The sequence below is a fragment of the Vombatus ursinus genome, unplaced genomic scaffold (assembly GCF_900497805.2).
Source record: "Vombatus ursinus unplaced genomic scaffold, bare-nosed wombat genome assembly UNPS02014799.1, whole genome shotgun sequence".
NCBI lineage: Eukaryota > Metazoa > Chordata > Mammalia > Diprotodontia > Vombatidae > Vombatus > Vombatus ursinus.
In genome coordinates, this window is record NW_020954577.1 from 27,081,828 (window position 1) to 27,100,858 (window position 19,031).

At 38.5% G+C, this 19,031-nt stretch overlaps 1 protein-coding gene across 2 annotated transcripts in view; it reads left to right on the forward strand.

Moving 5' to 3' along the window:
- Nucleotides 1-18,090, forward strand: part of NPHP3 (nephrocystin 3) — a 47,974-nt gene extending 29,884 nt beyond the window's left edge. For both annotated transcript variants that reach the window (XM_027871907.1, XM_027871908.1), the window contains 11 exons: nucleotides 898-1,062; nucleotides 2,587-2,681; nucleotides 3,786-3,908; nucleotides 6,038-6,227; nucleotides 6,450-6,691; nucleotides 7,605-7,680; nucleotides 8,689-8,816; nucleotides 12,108-12,348; nucleotides 14,505-14,630; nucleotides 15,969-16,084; nucleotides 16,875-18,090. In XM_027871907.1, the coding sequence (XP_027727708.1) occupies nucleotides 898-1,062; nucleotides 2,587-2,681; nucleotides 3,786-3,908; nucleotides 6,038-6,227; nucleotides 6,450-6,691; nucleotides 7,605-7,680; nucleotides 8,689-8,816; nucleotides 12,108-12,348; nucleotides 14,505-14,630; nucleotides 15,969-16,084; nucleotides 16,875-17,055 (1,683 nt within the window). In that variant the 3' untranslated portion in view covers nucleotides 17,056-18,090. The remainder of the gene's footprint in view (nucleotides 1-897; nucleotides 1,063-2,586; nucleotides 2,682-3,785; nucleotides 3,909-6,037; nucleotides 6,228-6,449; nucleotides 6,692-7,604; nucleotides 7,681-8,688; nucleotides 8,817-12,107; nucleotides 12,349-14,504; nucleotides 14,631-15,968; nucleotides 16,085-16,874) is intronic.
- The last annotated feature ends 941 nt before the right edge of the window (nucleotides 18,091-19,031 follow it).

The window sequence follows — 19,031 nt, forward strand, 5'->3', positions numbered from 1 at the left end:
TTCTACCTCCTGTCGCTGAGTGAATGATTTGGGGAAGGGAATTCTTTGCCCTGATTTTATGCTTACCATGGATGTTTCTCAGCTGCTTAGCAGGCTGTGGGCAAGCTCACAACCTCTTAGATATTTGTAAAATCTGCCCAAGTGTCTGCAGACAATTCTAGATCTGCCTGATTGAAATGTGCAGATGGCATGATTTAGATCAGCACTTCTTAAACTATGGGTCATGACCACTTGACAACCAAAAATTAATTCCAAATCAAACACGTAATGAATCCAAGGTGGTTCTAGCAGCACTTGCCCGTGTTGCATCCCACAACATCACTGCAGCCTTGGTTCTGAACTCACAGCATGTACACTTTGTACTGCACATGCCCTCAGGCCACACACACGACCACTGCCTAAAGAGAAAAGGCATCACGAATGGAAAGAGTTTAAATAGATGAGCTCTTGACTGAATGGAAGAGGGGTATCCAGCTAACTCACCTCTTAAAAAATGGATTCTCCACTTAGAAGGCTCTCAATAGCATGCTTTTGAAATGCTCACTGTTTAGGAAAGTTAATGTTAAGATAACTGTAGTTCCTTTGAGGTGCATTCATTCATCATAACTTTTGAAATGTTGCATTTAATGTATTGGGGATTTTTATTGGGTTTCTTTTTTTCCTCTTTATGCATATAATATATATTATAGTATAAGGCATTTTGTTATTTCAGTTCTGTTTGTAAAACAAAATTCCTGAAGTGTAATGACATTTGTGAATGCTTTATTGGCATATCAGGAGAAATCAGTGGAATAGACTTTTTTGAACAAGCAATTCTTGAGATTAAAGATTTATGTAGCAGTTGGCTTCCTTATTTCTAAGGCTTCTGAATCATGATGTCAGGTCTTTGCTCTTTAGATCCTCTGCCTGGTCAGTGCCAGTCACAATGGAGTGAGTGAATCTGAGCTGATGGAACTTTACCCTGACCTGTCCTGGCCAGTGCTGGCATCCCTTGTTCATAGTTTGCACAGAATGTGTTTACTGACGTATGGTTGTGGTTTACTCAAGTTCCAACACCTCCAGGTAAGCAGTCTGTTTTGCATATTCACCAAAGTGACTTTTACCTCTAACCCTTGAGATTTCTAAAACCAGAAGCATCTGTTGAGAGCCTCTGATGTGCGTGGCACTGAGCTCCCTTCTAGGGGAGGATCCAAAGATGAATGAGGTGAACCTCCGAGTCTAGTGAGGGTGTCCCGTGTGAGGGCAGTTGAGGAAGTAGCAGCAGGTGCTTGGAGCAAGGAGAGATTACTTCCTATTGGCAGATCTATGTGGAGGGAAATCAGGGAAGGCTTTGTAGAGGAGGTCCCATTCGATCTGGGCCTAACTGTGTGGGTAGGATTTGTCTGTGCAGAACCGAAAGGACAAATCATTCCAGTCAGAAGGATCAGTGGGAGTCGAGATACACAGATTGTACAACATGGAGCCTGTTAAGGCTGGAAAAGGCAGGTGCTGGGTCTTGAATACCAGGCTGAGGAATTTATGCAGTAGGCAGTAGAGATGCCATCAAAGGATTCTGCAGTGTGGGGATAGGGAGAGGAAGGCAACATGATTAAAGCTGTGATTTAGAAATATTAAATAAAAACATATCATTATTACTTGAGTAAACTTTAAAAGGAATTGTATAGAGTCTAACGCTGTCCAAAATATCTGTTTTATTTTATCAAATTTTATTTGTGTAAAAAGGTAAATATATTCTTGACTTTAATAACATTTTTATTTTTAGGATTTTTTTTTCATTCTCATTTGTTCTGCATACAAGTAACCTCATGGTTGATTTCTATTACTAAGAACGTGTTTTTGTATTGTACTCGTATTTTTATTATTAATCTATTCGGTCTCATTTTACAGCTTTGCTTTCTCCTTTATTTTCAGTTTCATAGTTTACTTTGTATTTTTAATGCTTCTCCAACACTGAACCTGTGATTTCATTGACGTAAGGAACTCCCAGTGTAGAGATTCTCTATGCTGATGCAGTTAGTAACTCTTTCCCAATTTACGAGTTATATGGGACATTGGGTGGCTAAGTCGCTTGTATGTGTTCTCATGGCTAGAATGTATCAAAGACAAGAATGCAGGTTTTCCTGTCTTCAAAGATGGTCTTCTATACATTGTATCACATTGCCTTCCATATATCTGAGACCTTTCACACGTGAATTAAAGTTTGAATTAATCCTTTCTTTAACTAAAATAAATGTTGAAATGGACGTATTTTATCGAATATCACTATTATATGGCGTATAGTACTTGCTAAAAAACAAAAACAAAAAATACAGCTTCGTGACTATTTTCTGTAGTACTACAGTGATGAATTTGGAATTATAATTCCTTTTAAAAAAAGATTCCATGACAGATAAGTGTCAACCATATCAATAAACATTTATTAAATGCCTACTATATATCAGGCACAGTGCTAAGCACTGGGAATGCAAAAAGAGGTAAAGGACAGTCCCTGCCCTCAAGGGGCTCACAATCTAATAAGGAAGATAACACATATGTAAATATGAATATCACTTAATAAAATGCCATAATTTATTTATCTTTTCCTAGGCTTGGGAAACAGTGAGATTAGAATACATGGAAGAAAGTCAAGCTATTTCCACGTATAGAGAAAAGCTAATAGAATATTTCACTTCGCAACTAAGGTATTTAAGATCTTCAGTCTGGTCCTTCTCTGACTTCTGTTGTGAACTGTGGGTAACAAACATCATTTTTTTCGTGAGGTTTTATAGTTTCAGAACTTGTTAGTGGCAAACAAATTCAAATCCATTCCTTGCCCTATAAATGCCCAAAGTATCAAATTACCGATACTCTAAAATGTAAGCCTTCTTTCAGAGGAGAGGAAGCACGTCGTAGTGGTTAGAGCCCACCTTTGCAGTCCTGAAGACTTATCTGCACGTCGTACCTCTGACACGTCCTGGCTGTGTGACCTTGGGCATAACTTAACCTCTCTGTGCCCCAGACAGTTTTCAAAGACCTTAAGCTTCTTAGGAGTTGCTGATATAGTTTGGTAAAGAAGATTTCTATGCCAGAAGTTTACCACATGGATAAAAATGAGAGGATCCTTCCTAGATCTGCTGCTTAAATGGATTTCAGAGGCCATCTGGTTCAATTCCCTCATTTTATAGATGAAGCAGTCATATTAATAAGAGAGAGAGAGATTCTCAATATTTGATCAAGGATTCAAACCAAATTTAAGATGGGGAAATTTGGATTTGGGATAGAAAATACTTTGATTTTGAATTTTTCTCTAGTGTAATAGTTATAGAAAAAGTACAGGTTTGTGTTTTATTTCACTGGAAGGGTTTGGTTTGGTTTCTGTTGTTTGGGGCTTTTTTTCCTGGGCCTGGGGATCTTTGTTGCCCTTTTTAAAAAGTTTTATTGATGCCTTTTGTTTTGATGTTATAATCACTACCTTTGTTGCTTTTTCCAAAAATCTTCTAGATTGGCTTTTGTTCAGGGTATAGCCGATTACTGTGGTTGCCTTGATCTTTGATGCAGGAGACATTAGGTTCAGGTTCCTGGTGTTATCTTAGTTACTGGCTAATATAGAGAGTCAGGATATATTTCTAAATAACTTATTTCCTTTGAACTAATATACTTCACTGCCTTAAAAATCCATGACTTCATCACCGTGCCACTCCCTCCACGGTCTGAGAAGATGTATGTACCCTCCACTACTGCACTGGAGGGGAGCCAAATACATCATTTGCCGATTTCATTGAGTATCCTCTCCCTCCTATCCTTAGTAAAGCCCGAGTGACCTGGAGGTGTGCGGACGAACTCCCTTGGCTTTTCCAACAACAGGGCAACAAACAGAAGTTGCATGAATGTCTGCTCAACCTCTTTGTCTCTCAGAATCTTTATAAAAGGTAAGGAGAAAGTGGATCTTAGTGAGTTTGGATTTGAAATAGATTTTTAAAAAACAAATGTGTTTTAAAATCAGTATCATTCTGGCATTTTGGGATTCTAGTAAACAAATCCCAGTGGAGACATTTATAGAAAATGTTATTGTTACTCAGTCATTTTCAGTCATGTCCGACTCTTCGTGATCCCATTTGGGGTTTTCTTAGAAGAGATACTGAAGTGGTTTGCCATTTCTTTCTTCAGTTCATTTTACAGATGAGGAAAACTGAGGCAAACAGGGTGAAGTGACCTGCAGGGGTCACCCAGCTAGTAAGTGAGGCCAAATTTGAACTCATGAAGATGGGTCTTCCTAATTCCAGGCCCAGCACTCTATCCACTGCATGTAGAAAACTGCATTATGGCCAGGTTTCCCCAAAAGGAAGAGTAAGAAGACGAGATTAACTGGTTCATAAAATCACAGGGTCAGGATAGGGAGAGGCTGACATTCTTCCACATCTCAGCACAGCCCAGAGGAGGCACCATTCATGTTCTGTGAGTGTAGGAATCAAATCCCAGCTCTAGCACTTATGTCCTGTGTGACCCTGGCCAAGTCTCTACTCTCTGGGCCCCTGTTTCCTCTACAAAATGAGGGTGTTGGACAAGAGCAGGAAGGATTTCTTGGCATTTTTGGAGTCACTGCCCTGCAGAGTCTGAGGAAGCCTCTGGAGCTCTTCCCAGACGAATGTTTTTAAATGCATAAGATAAATTATATTGCATTGCAAAGGAAACCAATTATATTAAGATGTAATTATCCAATTTGTTAAAGTAAGCGTCCAGAACCCAGGTTAAGAAGTACTGGACGAGCTAAAAGGACAAGATTTCACAGTCCCTTATAGCTCTAATCCTATGTGTAAAGGCCCCCACATGGTGCAGTGGCTAGAGCACTGGACTTGGATCAAGAAGACTTCAGTTCAAATTCAGCCCCAGGCACTTGCTATGTGTGTGACCTGGGGCAAGTCATTCAACCTCTGTTTGCCTCCCTTCCCTCAACTATAAAATAGGGATAATAATAGCGTCTACCTCCCAGGATTGTTGTAAGGATCAAATGAGTCAATATTTGTGAACACTTAGTACATTGCCTGGCACATAATAGGTGTTTAATAAATGCTTATATCCTCCCTTTCCTTCCTTCCTATGTTTCAGATTTAAGTTTTTGAGACTGAGTGCTGTATTCTAAATCAATCCTGATTAATAATGAGCATAATGGTCATTTACTTTGAGGTTTTTCTGTTACATCTATTTTATTTAGTGCCATGCTTATTTTTAATATTGACTGTATTACTGACATTACAACTTGTGACTCATTATGAATATCAGAATTTTTCTTCCCCATCATCCTTACAAATCTAAATGCTTGGATTTGAATGGTTTTTTTTTTCCCTCCTCTCTAGTGACCTTTCTTCAGGTTAACTTTTTACTTCGTTATGGCCACTAATTTAATTGATTTTTTTTTCCTGCCTGTATATATTTTAATGCATCCTCCATTGGAGAATGGCAAGTCTCCCTTGAACCTATCATCTGCAGAAGAAACATGTTTTCTTTCGTCTTGCCGCTTGGTAGTAAAAAATGCAGACTAGGAGTTCATTTAGAGCCCATTGTTTTTCTCAGCTTCATTAGTCCACGGTGTTCTTTTACCCATCAGTTACATTAAGAGTGAGCCTGACTCTTGACTCCCTAGATGTTGGATGTCAGCTTAATGTGTTGATGTCACTACATGATCCTTCTCTGAGCACATCTGCATTTGACTAGTCGAGGGGCTGGGTTTCTTCATGTAAATGCTTTTAATTGCCATTTACTTGTTGTGGCTTTCATTATTAAACAAAGCGTGGAGTTGGTTGTTTTCTTAGCAACGGTTCTCCCACATTTACTATTTAGTACAAAGCAGCCACTGAATTACAGTAAAGTGGGTAGGTAGCCAGGATAAGCTTCTGTATGTCATGTCATAATTGGAAAAAAAAAAAGCTAAATCTCAGACAAGATTGACATTGATTTGGTATGGATTTTGTTTTCAAGCTATTGTGGGTGTCTGTGTCTATCTGTCGGTGTCTCTGTGCATGTGTTTGTGGTTTCTTATTAAATGATTTTGTTAAAACAGAGGACACTTTGCCGAGTTGCTGAGCTATTGGCAGCTTGTTGGGAGAGATAAGGGATCCATGGCTGCCGAGTATTTTGATTCCTTGAAGCAGTATGAGAAAAACTGTGAGGGAGAAGAAAGCATGATGTCTTTAGCTGATCTCTATGAAACCCTAGGTCGGTTTCTCAAGGACCTAGGCCTTCTCAGTCAGGTAAGGGTGACTCAATGGATAATCCTTTCCCCTTCCCCTTATTCTGATCCACCTGTAGTGTGAAATAGTTCATTAGAAAGCAGTTTTCTAAGAGGTTTTAGTTTTATTTTGATTTTCTTTTGAGGGGTCAGGCTGTTGTTCATTAGAAAGTATCCATTAGAAAGCAGGTTTCTAAGAGTTCTCAATTTTAATTTGATTTTTTGGGGGCGGGGTGGTGGGCAGGCTGTTGTTCCCTTGCAGAGGTCTTTAGAAATCCGAGAAACAGCTTTGGATCCAGATCACCCCCGAGTGGCCCAGTCCCTCCACCAGCTGGCAAGCGTTTATGTGCAGTGGAAAAAATTTGGCAATGCTGAACAGCTGTATAAACAAGCCCTGGAAATCCTGGAGAATGCTTATGGTTCCGAACATCCTCTTATTGCCAGGGAGCTTGATGCACTTGCAACCTTGTATCAGAAACAAAACAAGTAAGAATGAAGCTGATGGTTTTGCCATGTCAGGGGAGGAGCTTTGGGTTGGTTTGTATTTTAATAAATACATTATAGGGTGGGGAGTGGGGACGGGTGATGAGGACATGAATGGTCCGTGTGTGTTTCTTGATTTTTATAACTTGTGTATTCAGTGTGTTTAGGTAGAATTTCTTAGGATGAATTTACATGGAGTAACAGTATTGAACAAGAACCACATTGTGTTCAACAGCGGTCTAATTAGTGCTACAAGTTGAAACTTTCATTTTGCCTTGAGAGATACTGTAGGGCAAGTTTCCGACCCAATTAAAAACGCTGCAGTATGCACAGGGAGGGCTGACCAAGTCAACCTGAAACTAGTGGTTATAACTCACTTGGGTGATCCACTGTTGCTGTGAAGTGAATAGGACTCTCGTGATGCACTGAATGGGAAATAACAGACCTGGGTTCTAGCCCCGAGTCTGCCGCTGAACAGTCGGGCGAGTCGATGCCGCCTGCTGCTCTCCTTTGATGTGGGAGAGTTGAATCAGATGAAATCTAAGGTCCCTGGCAAGACTAATTCAGGAAACATTTATTAAGCATCACTATGTTCTGGGCACTGATAATACAAAACATCCTCCCTTCTCCCCCCCCCCACCCCACAAAAAAAACTCAAGCCCTGGAGGCTATTCCTATTCAGTAAGTTAAATTCCTTTTTTTCCTGAGGCATTATTGTAGAGCCAGATTTTGGTTTTATGAGATGAGAAACTTTGAAATTTCATAAGCATTTTCATTAGATGAAAGCTCTGCATTACTTAGTAACCAAAAATATTTCTTCATGTATGCATTTTGAAATATTTCATTTTTACCAGTGATGTGTTTGAACCTATGTTTGTTCCTTTTAGCTTATTTTTCTTCTAAATTACTTTCTTAGATATGAACAAGCTGAACATCTAAGGAAAAAGTCCTTTAAAATCCGACAGAAAGTTGCAAGGAGAAAAGGCAATTTGGTAAGGAAATGAAGTTTTGTTTTATTATGTATTTGAAACCCTAAGAATAATTAAAAACTGATCTCACATAGAGCATCATAGGCTTTTTCCTTTCACAAAGACTTGATTTTTTTGTATTCTTGAAGTGTTAGTTAAAGCCTTTCAGTTAAGGTCCTCATCATCCTCAAGGAGTATGACTATTGGTGGGCAGTAAGTTGTTCAGTCAAGAAAGAACTATGAAACCCTTTTGGATGTTGAGTTAGAATGTGACTGAAGAATATTCAGAGAGAATAAAGAAGCAAGGTCTCCTTAAACAAAAGCCTGATCAAGATCTTTGCATTTTAAATTATAAGGGAGCAAGAAGAAAATTCTTCCTCTACACATAAACACAATTTTAAAAAATTTTGTCAATTAGTTTTTTTAAATTAGGCATAGTATTTTAATTTAAGCCTCAATTTTCATATGTCTAATATGGAAATAATAATAATAATACTTTTGCTGTCTACCTTAAAAGGTTGTAAGAAATGTGCTCTAAAAACCTCAAAGCCCTTCTCACCTGGGAGTTGTTTAGCATGGTTTGAAACAGTCCATGTCTGATTTTAATTAAATAGGAATGACTTAGTGAGTGTTTTTGTAATTCTGTTTATTTTTAAATTGTTCTGTCTTTTATTGTAGTGGTTAAGTTCAGACTTTAAAAACAAAAAAAGCAAAAATCCTGAATGGGCAGTCAGGTGGCCAGCCCTATAATTCTAATTCTGCCCTTTTAAAAAGAAAAGACAAATGAAACATAGCGTGCTGGCAAATTGTTTTCTGAAACACCATCATGTGCTTTCACATAAGCATTTTTAATGAAACATGAGTGATGAAAATACTTGGATGTGAATGATTTTTAATGAATAATAATTTTAAATTAGACATGACTTAAATATTGTAGTTGCCTTTAAAGGCAAAAGAAAGCATGATGAATAAACAACTGTGCATTGCTTCAAAATAAGCTGATGACAAATTGGCTTTTTCTTTGTGCTTTAGTATGGATTTGCCCTCCTACGTCGACGAGCCCTACAGTTAGAAGAACTTACATTAGGCAAAGACACACCAGATAATGCTCGAACCCTCAATGAGCTGGGTGTTCTCTATTATCTACAAAATAATCTTGAGTAAGTAATGCATTGATCAAAAAAATAAGTAGACACTCTGGGCTTTAGCTTCTAGGTAGCCATGTAATAATACATAAGGAAGTTTCTCTTACATCCATACTGGGAGGCTGTTTAAATGAATGCCAGATTACTTATGTAATCTGACAGGTGGAGAAACTCTAAACAGTCAGTCAAAACAAGACCTGGAGCTGACTGCAGCTCAGATCATGAGCTCCTTAATGCAAAATTCAGACTTAAATTGAAGAAAGTAGGGAAAACCATCAGACCATATAGGTATGACCTAAATAACAGCCCTTATAAATATGAAGTGGAAGGACTGAACAGATTTAAGAGATTAGATTTGGTAGATATAATACCTTAGAGTTCATAATATTGTACAGGAGGCAGCAACAAAAAAACATTCTAAAGAAAAAGAAGAGCAAGAAAGCAAAATGGCTGCCTGATGAGGCTTTGCAAATAGCTGAGGAAGAGGCAAGGTGAAAGGTAAAGGAGAAAGGAAAGATAAGCCCAACTAAATGCAGGATTCCAGGGAACAGCTAGGACAGATCAGGCTTTCTTAAATGAGCAACGTGAAGAGATAGAAGAAGACAATAGAATGGGAAAGACAAGAGATCTCTTCAAAAAAATTAGAGATATGAAGGGAATGTTTCCGAAAGACGGGCATGAGAAAAGACAACTTAACAGAAGCAAAAGAGATTAAGAAGAGGTGGCAAGAATACACTAAGGAAGATTTTAACATCGCTGATAACTATGATAGTGTGTTTACTGATCTAGGGCCATACATCCTGGAGAATGACGTCAATGCCTTAGGAAGCATTGCTAACCATTAGGCTAGGGGAGGTGACAGATGATCCAGATGATGCTGTTTAAGTGCTGCACTCAATATACCCACAAATTTGGAAAACTCAACAGTGGCCACTGGATTGGAAAAAATCAATTTATGTGCCAGTCCTAAAGAAGGACGGTGCCAAAGAATGTTCAAATTACTGAAGAGTTGCACTCATTTCACATGCCAGCAAGGTTATGCTTAAGATTCTGCAAGCTAGGCTTCAATACTATGTGAACCAAGAATCATTAAAAGTGCAGGCTGGTTTTCAAAGAAGCAGAGGAACTAGAGACCAAATTGCCAACATTAGCTGAATTATAGAGAAAGCAAGAGAGTTCCAGAAAAATGTCTACTTCTGCTTCATTGACTATGTTAAAGCCTTTGACTGTGTGGATCACAACAAAATGTGGCAAGTCTTCAAAGAGATGGGAGTACCACATCATCTTACTTGTCTCCTAAGGAATCTGTATATGGGTTAAGAAGCAACAGAACCAAATGTGGAACAACTAAGATTGGGAAAGGATATACAAGGCTGTATATTGTCACCTTATTTAACTTACATGCAGCATGTGTCGTCCAAAGTATCAGGCTGGATGAATCAAAAAACAGAATTAAAGTTGCTGGGAGAAACATCAACAAGCTCAGATATGCAGACAATACCACTCTGATGGCAGAAAGTGAAGAAGAATTACGAAGCCTCTTGATGACAGTGAAAGAGGAGAGTGTGAAAGTTGGCTTGAAGCTTAACATTGAAAAAACTACGATCTTGACAGCTGTGGTCCTATGACTTCCTAGCAAATAGAAGGAGAATGGAAGCCGTGTCAGATTTTATATTCTTAGGTTCAAAGATCATTGCAGAAGACAACTGCAGCCATGAAATCAAAAGATGCTCCTTGGAAGGAAAGATGTGACAAATCTGGACAGCATGCTAAAAAGCAAAGACATCCCCTTGCTGACCAAAGGTCCATATAATCAAACCTATGATCTTTCTAGTAGCAATGCATAGTTGTGAGAGTTGGACTATAAGGAAAACTGAGCACCACAGTTGTGGTGCTGGAGAAGACTTGAGAGTCCCTTGGACAACAAGGAGATCAAATCAGTCAGTACTTAAAAGACATTCAGGCCGTTCACTGGAAGGTCAGATACTGAAGCTGAAGCTTAAATACTTTGGCCTCATAATGAGAAAAGAGGCCTCATTGGAAAAGACCCTGATATTGGGAAAGATTGAAGGCAAAAGGAGGAGACAGCAGAGGATGAGATGAATGGATAGTGTCATGGAAGCAATGAACATGATCTCAACCTTCTGGAGATATATATGGTCTATGGAGTCAAGAAGAGTCGGACACAACTGCACAACTGAATAACAGGTTCCATTCAGTATTTTGGCCCCTTGGTCTAAGTATTTAACTTTGAAAAAAGTATTTGTTCAATATGCTGAATGCATAGTACTTAACAAAACAAAGACTGCCATCTTTTTAATATATCAGTGGAGGGGGTAAATGATAATTAAAGGAAAAAAACTCAGTTATATGAGCATACTTAGAAAAATACTTAAATATCTGATGCATCTATCATTTCATCCATGTGACTGCTCTGTCTTCCAATACTGACCCAATCCTTCCTGTGGCTTGGTTAGGGGCTTTTAATGAGCTGCTGTGGTCAGTCTGCTTGTGCTGAATCCCTCCACCCTTAATTAGGCACATCCTTTAGAAAAACATTAGCCCAAATAAAGGTTTTCCCACTCTCCCAATGGGTACAATATTGGCTGTTGAATCAAATAAGCTATTGAAAATACATTAAATGTGTTCATGAAAAATGAATTCAGATGGGAAATTCTATTATCTGAAACTATGACCAAAAGAACACTTGGGGCTAATATAGAATTAGTAATTAATAACAAGGACATTTTTAAGTCTATCATTTCCCCCTTTTAGTTTACTTGTTAGGAAAGGGGTTTATATTGGTACCTTATTTGTACTACAGAAAAAAATTAACTCATTGAAACCTTTGGATTTGAGAAAATATTAAAAACATTTTAGGCCACTATATTAAGATCCATTAGCAATTAGATATTTTGGAAATATTGAATTTGGATTTTTTTAACTGTCTCCCAAAGGAGGGACTTGATTTTTAAAGAACCTTTGTTTTAAAATCATTTTAAAATCTTATGCAAAGCTGGTATATGTCACATAGGTTGTGAAGTGAAACATTGAGGCCATTGTTTAGGTGATTCATGACCCCCAATTTGCTTTTAGGAAAACAGTTATTTTGGGGTAGCTTTTTTGTGTGGGAGGGCAGGATATTGGTCTAAGTTCTCTAAACTGTCTTACTGTATTAAAATATAAAAATATTTGCTTGATATTCCACTTCATTTCACCCAGTAGATGTGGCCTTACAAGAGCTTCACTGTACAGATCGAACCCATTGATTTCCTTAAAGACCATTTGGGTTGTTGCTGTTCACAGGGCCGCTGATCTGTTTCTGAAGCGCTCCTTAGAAATGAGGGAGCGAGTCTTGGGCCCAGACCACCCTGACTGTGCGCAGTCTCTGAACAACCTGGCCGCTCTCTACAACGAGAAGAAGCAGTATGCAGAGGCAGAGGAACTCTATGAGCGAGCCCTGGACATCAGGAGGCGAGCGTTGGCCCCCGACCACCCTTCGCTGGCGTACACGGGGAAGCATCTCGCGATCCTGTACAAGAAAGTGGTCTGTGTTGGTTTCAATCATGCTTACTTTGTCTGCAAAGGTTCTGTGTTTCAGAATATTCCATTTAAATCACCAGTACTGTCAAATAAACGATGTCACTTCTCTTTGATAAATAACTTGTCTTTGGGCTGTTACGTAGCAGGGATTTTCTGTTCTGTCAAGTAGATGGATAGACAAAAGTGCATTTGTGATTTGAGCCCTCACAAAATGGCGGCGTTGTGACAGGGGAAAACACATTGGCCCGCGAGTCCAGCTTTGCCGTTGACCATCTGTGAACACAATCTTCCTGGGCCTCAATTTCCTCATTTGTAAGAAGAGGATTTAGATGAGATGTAGAAGACCCCTTCTTTAATTAGATGAGATCTCAGAGGTCCATAGAATGATTCACAATTTACAACAGAAGTTTTTCTTAAGTGTATGTTATAAATAGTAGCATTTCTTTTTTTTTACCAGCATGATGATTTTAGGCCATGGCCCCAGTTTTAAATGATATCTTTACAATTTTTCTTCAGCTGTAGTCCAGATCCTTAAAGTACGGAAAGAAGTGTCTATGATTTCCCACCCCCTGTCTGTGACTTACTAGATGGTCTCTGAGAGTCATGGTAGCCAAAAAATAGATCAGCGCACAGTCAGTCCACCAATGAGCCCATCCTCAGGACAACACCTGGGCTATCCCTGGACTTAGACTTGAGGCCTTTGTGCCTTAGGGGAGGACCTGCTGGTACTTGTCTTCTACTGACATGGAATGAGAAAGAACTGTGACTCCGCAACCAAAGTAGAAAGTAGAGCAGGGCCAGCCACATACATTGTAAAACATTCAGTTGTACAGACCCCTCGAGGTAGGGTGTAAGCAGCCTCTTCTGTTACTTGAGCATTTTTTATCACATAATCTTTTTCTCATTGAATCAATAATATTGTGAAATGAACACACCTGGTGCTAGAACATGTTAGGCCCAGTAGCGTAGCCTGCAGCCTGCGCCATAACTCCCAACTCCATGCAGAGCCAGATCAGCAGGTTTCTTATGAAAGATGAGGACATGGCACCTACCCTGACAAAGCTGATGATGAGATTGAGGAGGAGGAGAGGGAGGTGAGTGTCTTAGTGGAAAATCCATATATTTAATGTCTGTGACCACTCTCAATTCTGTTTCATGAATGGAGTCTTCACATGTCACTTATCTGAAGGAAAGTTAATTTTGATTTTTTGTCAGAATCACACATGTGATCCTAATTTGCCATTTAAGTAACAGTTGGCTGAAACCACCCTTTTTCTTCTGTAGGGATTGTATTTAAATATATCAAATGAATGCCAAAGGGGGTTTCTTTGCCAGGTGATGTACTCTCCCAACTTGTGAGAAGCATTTGATTCAAAATACATAAAGAAGGAAACCAGAATAAATTCTACTAGTAAAGAATTAAATACAGTAAATAAATAGATGAGTTCTTGATAGTTAGGCATTTCTACAGTGATACCTATTCAAGGGGAGGAAAGTTAAGAATTAGTCAGATGTTTGCACATTTCAATCCTGTAGATGATATAGCAAATTCAGACCAGTGTCCTACCCTCCTTTCAGCTGGAAACAAAACACTTACCCATAACTACATTATAATGAATATTTACAATGTTTCCTCGTATGTAGGGCTTCCATTTGCACTGAGCACCAGCATATTCAGGAACATGCCAACAAATCCTTGGAAATGTCAAATGACCTTGACATCATACCACTCTACTGTGTTCCAGGCATGTGGGGCGCTATAAGCCTGAAACTTGTAAAATATTTTTTGAGCTCTCATCCCCCTTGCCCAGTCTCATTTATCCCTGGATGTGAGGCAGTAGGATGTGAGTTTTTCTTAGAACAGGAACCGTTTTGGATTTTATCTTTGTGTCCCTAGCATGCATGCAGTACATTGCTTGCACATGATATAGGTGTTTAATAAATATTTGCTGAATTAAGAAATGAATGTAATGTTAATAATAGTTGAGGAAAATTACTAAATTTATTAAATATTCATAATTGACCTTGAGCAGTGAGCCAGGAGATAATTCTATGATGAGGTTTTTTTGTCCCCTATAATATGCTTCCTTTTAAAAAAAAAAAAGGCAGCTATTTAATTACATGATGTAATTTACTTCCTTCACATTTCTTATTTTATAGGGGAAACTTGATAAGGCTGTGCCGTTATATGAATTGGCTGTAGAAATACGTCAGAAATCTTTTGGTCCAAAACATCCTAGTGTAGCTACTGCCTTGGTGAACCTTGCTGTCCTTTATAGCCAAATGGTAAGTTCCATGACTTTTTAACTTCTACAAATCCCTCAATTTGTAGTACATGTCAAAAGATCCATGTTGCCTTCATTGTATGTGTTCTCTGATGCAGCCCAAAGTAGCAGACAAGCCAAAAAAATCCTTCATCATCTGGTAGACAATGTCCCATTGACAGGCCTCTTCAAACTTAGCTCATTTGGTCCTTAAATATGGCAGCTCTGAACTGTTGCCAGGCTGGTACCTTAAGCCTTTCCAATCTGATGGAATATGTAGTACATTTAAAAGAAATGTAGCTTGGGCAAAGGAAGTTTAAAGTCAAAATAATTTAAAGAGAACTAAAATTTTTTGATATGTCTTTTGGAATAGCATTAAGGAACCTTTTAGTTTAAAGGCCTTTTAAAATAATTATAGTAGAAGTAGCTTCTACAAACATAGTACTTTCTGGTCTAAAAAGCCCCCTCACACACTTTATTTCATTTGATTCCCATAGCAGTCCTGTGAGAGCAGACAATTGTACAGACAATAGTGATCTCATTTTACACACCAGGAAACTGAGGCTCAGAGTGATTAAAGGCACATAAGGAGCCAAGATTCAGGCAGACCCTGGAGCCAAACCCAAAACTTCTGACTTCAAGTCCAGTCCTCTTTTCTGTTCACCATAATACACTAATGCTATCTTTCAGATGTTCAGTCGTTTCAGTCATGTCTGATTCTTTGTGACCCCATTTGGAGGCAAGTGACTGCGGGTTCTTGAAGGAAATGCTAACAGAGCACAAGGTTTAGCAACTCTTGCAGAGTTGAGGAGACCTGGAGTACAGAGCCAGTGCTGGGCTCAACATCCATCATTGAAGGACCAGTCCTGGTCAGAGTTCAGAGAGGTTCATCCTCTCAGAATAGTGTGCACAGCTCTGACCTGCCCGTAGCCACTCTCAGAGACTCTCTATCAAGTCATAGAGCTTTTGCCCTCTGTGTTGATAAAGAGGGGAGTACCCACACAGATGGAATCAGAGATTGTTGAAGTGATGGAAGAAAAAGTTAAGGGAAGGGGCAGGAGTTATTGTCTACATTCTGCAGACAAGGCAAATAAAACTGAAAACTTATCTGATTGATTTAAGGTCAGATCAGTAAATAAGTTAGGATTGGTACCCAGGATTCCTCATCCAGTAGCCTTACCATACTCCTAATTAGTAAACTGTTTATTCTCTTAGTAAAAGTATTTTTTTTAAAAAAAAATTTTTTTTTCAAATGCATATTAAAGTAACTCAACTTGTTTTGATGCATGAATATTCATTTCAGCAATTCAGTATATTTATCATATATTAGCAAGCAATATGATTATTTCTTTACTTCAAGAAAAAGCCTGTTGAAGCCTTGCCATTGTATGAACGAGCATTAAAGATTTATGAAGATAGCCTGGGTCGGATGCACCCACGAGTGGGTGAAACGCTAAAAAATTTGGCTGTGCTGAGGTAAGACTGTTATCCTTTTCCCTCACATAGTTGGATTCTTGTGGAGGAAAAATAAGATGTTTTTAATTTTTTTGCACACTTTACAAGTGAATGTAGAAAATTTATTGACAAATACATTTGAGGGTGGCTGGAGAAAATAATTATTCCCGCTCCCCCAGGTAACATAATTTTACAAACTGATGGTAGTGGAAGGCAAGTCACCAGTATTTATTATTTTCCACCCTAAATTTGTAACTGGTGTTAGGATAGATGACACAAGCTCTTTGGTGTCCACCAGGCTAATGTGTGGAGCTTGAGTGAAAAATCTCCTTGTTGATGAGATTGGAGTATGAACCATGATGTCCCAACAGATTCATCATTTGTGTGACAGCTTTTCTTTGTCACAGAATGGAGGGTTGGGGAACCTATCAAGAAATGACTGTGACATTAACACAAAAGGCATCAGCAAAAAAATTTTTTTTTCAAAACTTGTTTTTTAAAAACCTGGTTTCCATGCCCTCCATGTATTTCCTACATTTGTGCTGCTGGACTAGACAGGGCCCCTCCCATTCTCAATGTATCCAGCTTTGCCCAGGGATAGGCTCCCATTAGGAGAAAGGAGGCTGCGGGATTGGAGGCTACTTCTTTTCTTTCATCCTTCTGAGTGAATAAACATACTTGATCAGCAGCTCACCATCAGTTGATTTCTTATTCCCAGCTTTATTGTCCACATCACCCCCTTGTCCTATAGACTCTTTAAATGGCCATGGTACCATTGCAGTTTTTTAAACTTCTGCTAATTTTCTTTAAGCTACGAAAGAGGAGATTTTGAAAAGGCTGCTGAGCTCTACAAAAGAGCAATGGATATAAAAGAAGCGGAAACGTCTCTCATCGGGGGAAATGCGTTCTCAAGGCACTCATCGAGTGGAGACACGTTTAGTTTAAAAACAACCCTTTCCCCCAATGTTTTCCTTCTCCATGGACAAAGGTAGCAAGTGGTTTCTGTCATAAGAACATGTGCTAATGAAAAGCACGAATTACCCAGACTAAAGCAAACCTCAATGCACTTTACAATGAATTATTCAAGGCGTGGGACAGTATTATTTCAAGCCATTACAAGGTGGTTTTTGCTTTTTTTTTTTTAAACTTGTCTCTGACTGCCTCATGCTGATTTAGTGTTTTATAGTATTTTTATGGAATAGAGTGATTCTCTAAGAGTCAGGAGAGATGGAGTTAAACCTGGATCCTTGTGCCAGGTTTAAAAATATTTTTATACTTTTCTTGAGAATTCACTTCTAGGGTTGGCAGTTCTAAGATATGTAGAAGGAGATGCTCTCCCATCTCTTAGTACAAGGTCAGTCAGTTTTCACATCAGGTCTGTGCTCTTCTAGAAATCGACGGCATCTTCTTTTTCAAAGTTTTATTCCTTTAAGAAGCAGCCCTACCTCCCTATCTACCTCGTAGAGATTTTGAGGATCAAAGAGATAATATATCTTGATTTGACTATTTGAACATAAACTATTGGTGTTAAGCATTGGCTGCTATATTCTGGTGACTTCTTCCATCGTCATTTTTTCTTAAAAAAATTGCTAATATATAATCACCTTTTAAAAAAAATTAACTTCTTCATAAGTGACTCCTGCATTTTTCTATTGTTCATCATAATACTTAGGTATGAGATAACAAAAGGTATTATACCTCATCATCCCAAACCTTTTCTGAACAAATTTTTGACTTGTCAAAATATAACTTTGACATTTTCTCATTTATAAGCATACTTATTATGCAAAATCAGTCTATTCATCATTTACATTTGAGACACTTATCTGCCATTTCTCATACTGAAAATGAAACATTACAAAGGTGATCACACCATATAAAGAAGATGCTACCTCCCATCCTGGATGTATCGGATTTTGTATTGATTGTCATGTAGGTATAGAATTTTTTTGTCTGTCTTATGTGTCTGTAGTTTTTAATGTGTAACATGCCTTAATTGCAAAGGTGAAAAATGACATAACTGTATTCCACTCTTAAAATAAAAGTGGAAAACTGTCTTCCTCATGTCCTAGTTTTTACTCAATTGCCAAATTATTTCTATACCTAGCTTCCTGAAGCACAGTTCTGACCCTGTCAAATACATGCTCAATAAACTCCAGCGGCTCCCTGTTATCTCTAGTATGAAAAACAAAAGTCCTGTTTAGCATCGGTAGAGCTCTTCACAGTCTGTGACCAGTCTTTCTTTCTGGCATTATTGTAGAGGATCCTTCTTACACATGCTGGCATCCAGCCAAGCTGGCCTTGCTGTGCATCACACATGACAAACCAGCCTTCATCCCTTTGCAAAAGCTGTGCCCCCATGCCTGGAATGGACTCCTTCCTCACATCAACCTCCTGGAATCCCTCATTCCCTTCAAAGCTCTTCTCAAACACCACCTGCTGCAACGAGGCCTTTCCTTTTCCCCCACCCAGAAGCTCCTCCCCGAGCCAGATGACTTTGTGTCACTATGCCTTCTTTGAATGTAAGCTCCTTGAGGGCAGAGACTGCTGTATAAATGCTTGTAACAGTGTCTTGCCTTTTATATAGGTATATTGCCATGGGTCCTGGCTCCATTGCATAGCAATTTACTTTAAAAAGAGAATTATTTTATTGAGGTTATGGTAGTAAACAGTAATTTCTTAAATAAAATTGTGAAATTGTAAATGCTTGAGAACTAGTTCGATTTGAGGAGCTAAATGAGCTTTCAGTCAAGATTCTATTTACATACTTAACATTTCACTTTACCCAAAAGGAACAAAGCAAATACTTCAAATAAATATTCTAGAAGCCCTTTTTAATGGTAGGATCAGAAGAGAGGTTTACCCTGAATTACCTCTTATGTTGTGTAATTTAACTTTGACCTCAGCAAAATTTTATAATTCTTCTATCATGAGTTTGTCTACAAGTCCATATATTCTATATACATTT